The 11,178-nt window shown below is 38.9% G+C and overlaps 1 protein-coding gene across 1 annotated transcript; it reads right to left on the bottom strand.

Moving 5' to 3' along the window:
- Nucleotides 1–5,005: 5,005 nt before the first annotated feature.
- LOC130648168 (uncharacterized) lies at nucleotides 5,006–9,771 on the bottom strand. Its single transcript, XM_057454206.1, has 3 exons — nucleotides 8,791–9,771; nucleotides 6,411–7,108; nucleotides 5,006–5,482 (listed from the first exon to the last, which is right to left on the bottom strand). The coding sequence occupies exons 1-3, from the start codon at nucleotides 9,302–9,304 to the stop codon at nucleotides 5,288–5,290; spliced, it is 1,407 nt and encodes a 468-aa protein (XP_057310189.1). The 5' UTR covers nucleotides 9,305–9,771; the 3' UTR covers nucleotides 5,006–5,287.
- Between the last annotated feature and the right edge of the window lie 1,407 nt (nucleotides 9,772–11,178).

The following is an 11,178-nucleotide window of genomic DNA, read 5'->3' on the forward strand; positions in this document are numbered from 1 at the left end:
TGGCCAGGATTTCAATGGCTCCTGCGTTGAACATAACTTAACATAACGACATTTCCAGATTCTCGGATGTTCCAATCTCACGTACAAGCATGCGTGCCCGGACCCCTTCAGCCTAGCCTTGATCTCGCTCTAGTCGGGGATCAAATTCGTCTCCTCGTCTATCATTTTCATGTCACTGCGCTCATGGGGGTACCACAAAAATAGGGCCTTCTTCTGCCTCCTGAGGTTCTTGGGCAAGGCGGTATAAGACTGCGTTAAGAGCCAACGACTGCGTTTGTGATTCCGGCTCGAAATAGCCAATTCAAGCAGGGACTGCCGATGCGTGTCAAGGCCTTCGTCAGCTATGACGTCGTCGACTATGAAGAGACTCTCCTCACCCGCAAACAATGAGGATAGTTTTTGACTCCATTGGAAGAGTTATTCCTTAGGCTCTACAAGGAACACATAATTATCCTTCTAAAGTGAGGACCTTTCGACGGTACCGTATAGTTGAACACAAAATGACAATATTGTGGAAGTGCTTCTTATACTCATTTTCTAGTAGATCCGATACATGCTGTGTTTTCCGCAAGAAGTAGGCCCTGTGAAGATTGCCGTGTGCGGGTCCTTTACGTTGGAGATTTAAATGTTTTCTGGTATCTAAAGGGTGTCTTATGATGTACATGTAATTCGAAATTCTCACATCCCTTCAGAGAACTGGGCCTTTATATGATCCTGGAGTACAATTATGAAGTAATGTAATGACTGCATATAGATGCGGCGTCTGGGGCAGATCCATGTACTCGTTGTTTTGCCGTCTCGTTTGATCTTGAACTGGCTCAAGAGGAGAGATTTTTTGAACACTTGGAAAAATATTTAGCCTCCTCCATATTTCTATATCTCCAGGAGATATAGAAACTTTATCATTCGGTCTGTTTTGGGGGTATCAGCGACAGCGACAAGATCGCTGCCATCATATATCCGGCAAGTTTAAGGCCGTCCTCCAGAAAAATAGCGATTACTACACACACCTCAATTTATAGCAAGTGTGTTTGATCAACAGCGCTAGGCTACATTTTACTCAGAAATATAACGATGGCCCTTCGTTTGGTTATCTGAAACCTTGCACCTCTTCGCTAGGGTATACCCCGTTCTCCCTGTACTTTAGTGGCACCTTGTGATCAAACTGCCACTGCCTTCTGTTTCCCCAGTTTATCCTGCCTTTAAACTGGGCCTAGATGTGCTTCATGAATGTTATAATATCGCACCCTATATATTCCTGGGATGCTATCTCTATATCATAATTTACGGCATTATGAACCCTGTTCAAAATAATCTTATCCTGATAGGTAGGGTGATAGCATATGGGGCATTGTTTTCTTCGTTTTTTATGTAGGCATTTGGTACGCTCCCTTGAGGCCTTGTCGATATCGAGGCAGGGGATGCATGTCCTCATTCGTTGTCCGTTACGTTGGATCACCTGGAATTTGTATAGTGGTAGGGTTTGGTTACAGTTCGTGCATTTTCTGGTCCCCTCCATATTGTTTTTGTTTTGTAAAGTACTACCTTTACAAAACTTTGGTCAGCTTTTGGAAAACCTCGTTATTCAAAAATGCTTAAACCACAAGCGGAGAGGTATGTACACCATCGTCATGTACAACCAGCTTGTCATAAAACGCCGAGAGCCCAAGCTTGTTTTGTTCGTACGTGATCATACCCTGCTCATGTACCCGAAAACCTACGTTTTTGGTCATGTCTAAACCCACAGCGCACCAAGGTATCTACTCCAGGTCACAGCATTTTGGCTCTTTGACATGCCCTTACATGAGAATTTATTACCTTCTTTACCCTCGATGAAATAACACTTAGCTGTCAGGGCAATCAATCGAAAGCCAATAAATTCCGCTTTAAATAACCCTCCTGTTCGACTTGGGTACTTATCAGTGACGATCCAGTTTTTTACATCCTCACCATATTCGTCAAGCAGTTTGGAGCGAACGACATCCCTCAACTCATCTCCAGAGATGGCAAAATACGCACTGTCAGTGTCCATATAAAACTATTCAAAGTCTCGACAATCCACGTACTTGTCGAGAAAATCATAGTAAAATTCGAGCATGCACAACTTCGCGAGTTGGTATACCGCGATACCGCACTGGTAGGCTCTATCGATAGTACACTTGTGTTTGCCCCTTCTTACCTCATACGCATCCCCAATCTCTTCAAGGTCATCTAGGTACGGGTTTTGCAGGTCTCATCAACCTCCTTTTTATCCCTCGTAAACGTAATATTTGCGTGCCTCGCCAAATCTTCAATCATTTTTCCGTAGAAGCTGTTGCCTTTCAACTTTGCCGTATCTCCCGCAATACGCTTGTCGGGGTCTTTATCGGCCTGTCGTCGTGCATCGGCAATCTCTTCCGGGAACCATTTAAAGGGCCGCTTTGATCAGCTGTTTTTTTCCCACAAGGAAAGTCTTGCATCAGGGTTCTCGGGTAGAGCATGTTTGCATTATACCCTATAATGGTCTTGCACTTGTGCATTTCCTTGTACACGTGAGATCTGATACCCGTCACGTCTCGTTCGTGGTATCTACAGAATACGATCGCGGGACCATCTATCATCCCCGTCCATAGGAGCTCGTAGACCTCATTCCTCGTACATTTTTCACATGTTTTCCGTACCTCCTTGCAGGGCTTACACGTGTTGCTATAACAAGAGTCCTTACACCTATGTCTGCATGGGTCTGCCGGAGCGTATAGCTCTAACTTTGGGTTCAGCCGTAGAGACTTGTTCAATACGTAGCGCATCGACACTCCCGGAATACTGACCGTGTCCTTCAGAATATCTATCTCGTCATCGTAATTCTGCAACCTTGTCTTGTCCACGGCTTCAATAAAGGGTTTCACATCGGCTCTGTTGTACTCACGCAACCAGTAAAAACTGCAAAACTCGGCGCGGAATGTCTCGTATTCTTCGACTGTGTTTTTCCCACTTAGCCGGCTTGATCTTATCGCCTTGCGCAATCTCTTCGACACAATACTGCTTGATCAGGTTGATGTCGTACTTGTCGGAATTAAACCCAATTACAGCTACTTGATTTACCCACTCACCCCACAACTCCTGGTTCTTTTTGGAGAGCATGTCAAAATCGTCAGGTTTCGGGTACATTCTCTCGACCTCTTTCACAATGAGGGCATGCCTCTTTTCCAGCTCCTCCACAGATTGTTTAACCAGGATCTTGGGGTCCTCGTGACCGATGAACGTCGGGTGACTATTCAAACTATCGCCAATACCAACACTTATCGGAACATGTCTTGAAAGATACGTCAGATCAAAGGTTTGCAGGTAATTTAAAGGTGATAGGAGGGCTTCAAATACCAGGTAGTGGGGTAGGGTTTAAATTCCTTCTAAAAGTACCTCTTGTCGTAGCCCTTTTCCCGTATCATCCTTTTCTTAGACATGGTTGCAGCGTAATGAGCCCTGTCCGCTTTGGTCTGTCGGACAAACAGGGACATCCGTGCCACTTACAACCGTTGTACTCGTAAAAGGTGTTTGAAATAGGCTCATACCCATCCACTTTCCACTCCTTCTTACCATCGCGTATATCGCGCTCACCACCATGTCTACAGAGTGCATGAAGAATATGTTTTCCGGTTTGTTTTGACATGTATCCTATCCATTTTGATGCATCATAGCTAAAACTCCCATCGTAAAAGACCTTCTCGACCCTTCCCGGCATACGTTTGACCTTCCCCCCTTTGCAAATGATCGTCGTCTTGACGCCCTCGCATTCGTTCCTTTTATGTCGCGTGAGGCGGTTGCTTTTGGTAAACAGTTGTTTGCATACCTCACATTTCCATTTCTGTTAGGCCAGCATGTCTAAATCCTTGATGTAGAAACAGTACCCGTCCAGCATACCTAGATTGATGCCATATAATTCTTTTTGTACTGCTTTTGCCTATAGACGAGTCGACAGGGTGCCTTCTTGGAGTTTGTCTTGGGTTCAAAGACCCTGATGTTGATCTTGAATTGTTTGGCAACGCCCTCCAAATCCACCAGCCTTGTGGGGCGCAGGTCCTTACGCTTGAACTTAGGGTTCTCGTAGTACTCTCGGGCTAGACGGGGGCTGTTTTTGTTAGACGTTCTGTTCCCTTTACTACATCCACCCGCTTCTTTAGCGCAAGACATCTCCAGAAGCATAGGTTGTCCGTTCTGGCATCTTCACCATCCATGGCGTAAATGTACCTTTTTTTTCGCAACCAATCCGGGAGAGGGCTGCATCCAAAGAGGGATACACGCGTGCTTATCACCTTGATCTGTACGTGATCGAAGACAATTTTTCCCTCATATGCCCCAGGGGTCTCGGTGGTCCTAATGGGTGATAAATAAGCCTTAGTCCAAAACTCGTGATCCTCCAGATCGAGGCGCTTCATTTCGCTTTTTCTACGAACGCTTCGATTTCCGCTATACTTGACAGCGAAAAGCTAAAGCTGTACACAACCTTAACGCGCATGTCCACGTGTGGTGTAATTTTTTGGATAATCGCGTCCTTAAGAGGTTGGTTTAGATGCTTGCTGAAAGGCCATGATTTAATCCTATTTCCATCCTCCAACATCTGGATATCGTCCTCGGGGCCTTGATATTCAATATCCTCCACGTAGTCCTCCCCTGCCTCCTGTTTAATCTCGTCGTGAAGCGTTGTCCCTCCCGAATTTCGTTCCCTTGCCTTGTTGTAGTAGAAGGCAACGGTATCCCACACACTCTGTAGTCGATCGGCAAGGGCGTCGCGAGTTGCTACCACTGGTGCTGACACGGTGCTATATAGTTTGCTGATTTTTTTGAAATATGGTGCTTTGGCATTTGCTTAATTTTTTGCCGAGCAAGCCGGGAATTTCCCTCCACTTGCGTTAGGGACTTACCCTTGATATGCATGACTAAGCACCGCTATTAGGGATTTTACTCCACTTGCGTATGATAGCAATGAGCTTTACTGCGCATGCGTTGATTTTTTTATGATTATTAGCGGAATTTTGTGCAATGAGGCGTGACGAAAAGTTGTGAAATTGTGTATGATATTGTTTATGAGAGTTTGACCGTGTTTTTTTGGAAAAGTGTGGTTATCGTGACACCCTAAACTAGCTGCAACTGGGTTTCTTTAAATTCATAATTACTTATAAAAATTATTTTAAATCAATATAATAACAACTCGGAAGAATGGACTTTATATATATTTTTTAAATATGTACCATGAAGTGTAAAATTGTCTATAAGAAATATGTCCTTTAAGCTGAACATTGTCAAACCTGGTTCATTCCACGTAACCATTATTGTTCAACACATAAGATTCAAATGCTGACATCGCATTTTCGTATACATGATCAGCAAAATGTAGACCATCTTTTGCTCCAAGTGTAAACGAGGCTGTGACGTAATAAACATCTATGACAGGAATATTTGCTCGACACATCATTTCTTTGCAGTATGTGTTCCATAAAATCATTCTCTGAAATTAAAATAAAGGTTTAATAATGAAGAGTGCAAACATTTATGCTAAAGTATCCATTAGTGGCATCTTTAAATGAAAATAGTTATCCTGCTCCAAATAACTTGAGAAAGAAGGCTTTACCGACTGACGGCCATGTGGTAGAGCGTTCGTTTCCAGGACTGAAGTTGATTTAAGCCCCGGTCTAGTCATGCCAGAGACTATAAAAGTGTGAATTAACCCTTTCTGCTTAGCGTTCAACAAGAGAATGGGACTGATTTCTCAGGTGGCTGCTCTTCTGTCAATTTCAAAACCGTTATTGATAACAGAGAAAAAACCTTTGCGGTAATCTAACCTCATTTTCTAAGTTGCTTAACCCCAAAAGTTAAATTTCGCGGTGATTTTGAGTTTTAGATGTTCGTGCATTTCTTAGTTTTCGAAAAGCTCCTATAGACTTTATAGAATTCCCTCTTGAAGGATCGCTGAGGTAAATGATATGTAAGAGCTGCAAATTAAAGGAAAATGCAACTAACAACTTTTGACGTTGACCTCGTTTTGAAGCATAAATTTTTAAAGTAAAAATTCGGACTAGCAAAACTTTATGAAACGGTTACCGTAATGATTTCACGACATAAACAATTGCTGTCGTCAAATTAACGTCGACGTTCGTTTGTTTATAAGCACACCTATTTAAACTAGCAATGGACCCGCTGCATTGTTATTTTCTTAGGGTTTAAAAATACTTCTGCTAAAACCAACTGTGTCTGTGTGGAATTGTGTGCAGAGGAGTAGGGTGTAGTTTTGAATTTCCGTCTTACATTTTAAACTTGTACAACAAAAACTTAATTCTGTTAAAGCGCTTATAAATTTTGACCTTTTTATATATAAAGAATGCTGTAAAAACCTAGACACGAAACGTGTCAGAAATGTAAGGAATAAAAAAGCTAACCTGTTTTGTTAAGAATCTTCTAAAATCTTCGTTGTACTTATAATACTCCCGTCGAAATGGCGGAGTAGTTGTCTTCCAAATTATCCTTGGGAAATTTTCACCCAACTTTGATTTTAAAGTTTGGACAAGTTCTACAAAACTTTGTAACAGATCCACAGCTTGTTTAAAAGGTATAGCCATTAAAATATGCACACCAAAGTTGACATAAAATACGCTTGAACGCTGCCTCATATCTTTTTGCAGTAGGACATTTCCAATGGAGTTTAAGATAATGCTTTTGTTGAAGTCTTTGTTATCAAAAATACCCTTGGAAGGAGGATTTGGGTAGTTCCAATTATATGAAACACCACATTTGAAGAATTTCTTGCAAAGTGTTTTGTTTATAAAGTAACGATACGTCAACAATTGCATGGAATCACCATAAAACCAAATTGTCGAATTCTCTGGAGGCTTTATATTATCCTGACAAACGATGTTAGGATTGTGAGGTGTAATAAATTGCTGATGGTTTTTCCAATATCCACAAGGAGAATTGATTGGTTGGCATTCTCTCTTGAATTTGACAAAGTTTCGTTTTCTGTTATGCAAACTTTTCTTTGTTTTGCTTTCTGATATAGTAAATGCGAACTCTTTTTTTTTACCTATGTATGTGTCGACACCCAACGATCCCCGCTTCTGAAATTTGCCTTGCTCATCCCCTGTGAAAAACATATGTTACGCCGGGGCAAATCGATCAACATTCTCAGTCAAAATTCTCGTGAACATTTTGAGCAACATGTTGATACGATTTGCTATACCCTCGTTAACATTCTCATCAACATTTTGAGCAACTACATTCTACTGAAACGTGACCATTCATTCTCTTTTTTCAAAATGGCGGAGAAGGAAGCTGCAGCATGTTTATTGCTGGCATTGGTAATAGATGACGATGAAAAAAGAAAGCGGACGGAGTCTTTCTTCGTACAGGTCAAGCAGTTTCTCCAATAATTCATCGTTCCTTTTAAATTTTTGTTTACCAGCAGTGGTAGTTGCAGGATCAGCTGAAGTAGTGACTTCCGCCATTATCAAAGTGAATAATCTCTATTTTTTGATCTTATTTTCATACATGTCGTGTATACACTCGAACAAAAACATTTAAATTCGTGCTAGAACATTCGAATTTGCAATTAAATAATTCGAAAATACTGAAAAATGTTGCCAGAAGTGTTAATGGCTATAGCAAATCGAGTCAACATGTTCTTTAACAAATGTTGACGGGTAGTGTTGCTCAAAAAGGTGCCTCGATTTGCCCCGGCCTTTAGGTTAGCGACTATGTTTATCGTTTTTTATATAAAAAGACTATGGGTTTTTAATAATATCTTCCTTTCCATTTTTTTTACCTGTTAGCCGTAGGTGGTTTTTTGTTGTACATAACGGCATATGAGAAAAGTGATACCCGATACCCTATGTGATACCCGAGACCCAAAATCCGATACCCGAGACCCTGACACCGATACCCGATACCCAAGACCCGAGACCCAATATCCTGATATGGATACCCGAGGCCCGATACCCTGATTTTTTTTATTATCATTTTTGTTGTTGTTGTTGTTGAATATAAAAGATATAAAAACACATTTTGATATGTATATTTCTTCGTTATAATAGGGGAATATTTGTTAAACGTAATATGTGAATATGCTGCTGGCTCAACAATGGTTTTATATCACCAGGAACTACAATTCAACTAGCATCAAAAAAATTATTTTGTCTGCTTAAACATGATTAAATTGATAATAGACTTTTTTAAATTCATTAGATAATATTTTTTTTTTTTTGATGTAGGATCGAAATAACTCCTTTTGCTTTTCAAAACCACGATTCAATTTTGTATATATCCGATGGAATATTTGACTGAAATTTCCCTCCACAACCATAGTAAGTTGATACATTTTTGTGGGTGTAGTTGAGAAGGAACAAGACATAACCGTTATCTGTTGGCACAGGTGGTGCTGGTTTTATTCACTGTTGTTGAAGGTTGGACGTTCTCATTAATTATTCACTTATCAAACGTGCGCTTTTCTTCGAATAAACCAACGTATCATCTCTGTTACGTTTAAAAAGCCAGAAAATAATCAGAAAAAATTAGGATTTTTATTAAAATAAAACATCATTGAAAAAAATAAAAAAATCAAAAAAATCAAAAAAATCAAAAAAATCAAAAAAATCAGGGTATCGGGTATCGGTATTAGGGTATTGGGTCTCGGGTCCCGGGTATCATTGTCAGGATATCGGGTCCCGGGTATAACATTACAACTACATAGATTGTGGTAGGGGAACTAAAAAAGACTAAATAAGTAATTTAAAAAGTGATCTTTATTTATGGTTTATTATGACTTACCACTCTTAAACCACCACGAAGGAGGGTCTCTCAAACCATCACATAAACTCCAAATCAACTCAACCGTGACAGTATAATTACCAGGTTCTACAAAACTAAAAAAACTTTCATACGTTCCATTGTTGTTATCCTTCAATTCAACATGAAATGATGATGGACCAACCACATTCATCCACCAGAAGTCTCCACCAATCAGTTTGCTTTGATTTAATTTATTGTAAGTAATAATTTTTATGTAGCTCTTTTCCATAGTTGATTTGATGTCAAACATGAATTCGCTAAATTCTAATTTTGTATGCAGAGTTTTATTGTCTGACTTTAAGGTCCAATCAATGAACGTCTGACATGGATCATTATATTCTTTTAAGCATTGCATAGGTGGCAAATACTCATCACATGATGAGCTTGTATATATATGGACTGAAATGCTTGAGTAAGGTGCGTAGTAGAAGTAAAGATATGTCGAGGAGACAACTAAACTTGTCAGAAACATATATCGCATATTCGAAGGCATCTTTCTTACCAAAAAAGATGATGATGGTTGAAATAGTAATCGCTTGAACTTGCTTTCAACAACAACGCAAAAATTGTGCTTACTAAAAAGATTCGTTAAATTTAATCTAATCCATAGTAAACGTGTTTTGGTTAAGTTTTATTCCTGAATAACCTATTTTTACAAAATTGCTCGTTACAACTGATGGTATGAAGTCCGATCTGAGACCTTAAGCCACGCTGGATCAATTAATGCTTGATGTTACCACAGAGAAGTACGAATGGAAAACAATACGAATGTACGAAAGGATGTGTTTTTATACATCTTGTGTTGTAAAAAACACCTTACCTTAGTGAAGTCAATGGTGAAGCTATAAAAATAATTATTCCATAATAATAATAATAAAATTTTAACTTTTTTTTATCACTATCCCTATAAAAGTCGTGGTAACCCGTGTATGGCAAATTATCGTAAAAAATGTTGAGTTAAGAAATCCAACCAAAAGAGCCAATCAGATCGCTTAATTTCTATCGATTTCTAAAGCGTTTGTAGCATATCTAACATAGAATTAACTTACTGTGAGAGTTCCTATAGCAACAACCTGATATGTCTATTGTAACGTCACAATTTGAGGCGTTTTGTTGCTAGGAACAAAATTTCGTTTGAAGTTTTGTTAGAATTATTTTACAAAAATGTGTTGGTTATTGAAACAATTTAAGTGTTGGCACGTTTTTTTATAAGAAGAATTATTTCACCTTCAGGAAAAAAATATTTACAATGTATGATGTTTGTTTTGAATGTTTCCTTGAACCGCCAAATGGGAAGCCGAATTATTTTTTTTGTTCTTAAAGATTCCTTGTGTTTATTTTACTTGCGTCGCCCTTTTTAAGCTATTTGAAAGAGATTGGAAAGATATCTAGGCATTTGTATATTTTTTTAAAAAAATCATGGTCAGTCAATATCTTGAGGTGTTGTATTTAAAGTTTTGCCAAGGTATAAAGGGTTATATATATTGTTTTGTTTATTCAGTTTGGTGTTTTGAACACTATACGAAATATAAATTATTATAATTATGATTGATAACAGAAATTAAATGTTTCGCTCCAATCTTGTACTTAATTTTTAAACATGACTGTTTTTTTAGCCATTTTTCGGCATGTCAAAAAAAACATCACCTGACAAATAGTCCACAGCCGAAAGATGTCGAAAATTTTTCTTAGGCAGTTATGTAGGGCGGGTTAGAGGTTGAAAACAACTATTTTCTTTCTTTTACCTTTTATTACTGGTTAGGGAGGAGAGCTAAGCTTCCGACGGCACTGAAAATAAGATAATGTAAGCTATTGATTCGATTTAAAAGGTACTGTATCGGCGATTTTTTCACTATTTTTCACCCAATCATCTCTCCTTACAAAGTGGTATAATCAATTAGAATTTTAACTATAATACCTCACTGAAAAATGCACGACGATGTACGCCCCAATGTAAACTTTACCACTCCCTTAAAAATATGTTCACTTCTGTTGACTAGCTAGCAAGCTGCTGTTACAAAATATATGTCAAACATATATAATTTATTAGCCAGTTACAATACCGCTTTACTCTCACATTACAGCTCAGACTTGTTTGGAATGTCTTGTCTTTCTTAAGCTAATCTATTTTAGAATAACATGGTTCGCAGCAATCATAAACAATGCAAGTAAAAAGTTTCGGGAAATTGAATCTAGGGAAAAAAGAAGAATGCCTTAAATGTCCAAATTGGTTGACTTTTCATCCTTCGACGGAAAATTGTTAAATCAGACACACAGTCTTGCGCATTGTGATTACCTGGCAGTTATTATATCTTTTTTTGTTGTCGGAAGTTATAATATTGTTTTAGAAAAAAAAGGATAACTTCC

This window comes from Hydractinia symbiolongicarpus, chromosome 6 (genome assembly GCF_029227915.1).
Source record: "Hydractinia symbiolongicarpus strain clone_291-10 chromosome 6, HSymV2.1, whole genome shotgun sequence".
Classification (NCBI taxonomy): domain Eukaryota; kingdom Metazoa; phylum Cnidaria; class Hydrozoa; order Anthoathecata; family Hydractiniidae; genus Hydractinia; species Hydractinia symbiolongicarpus.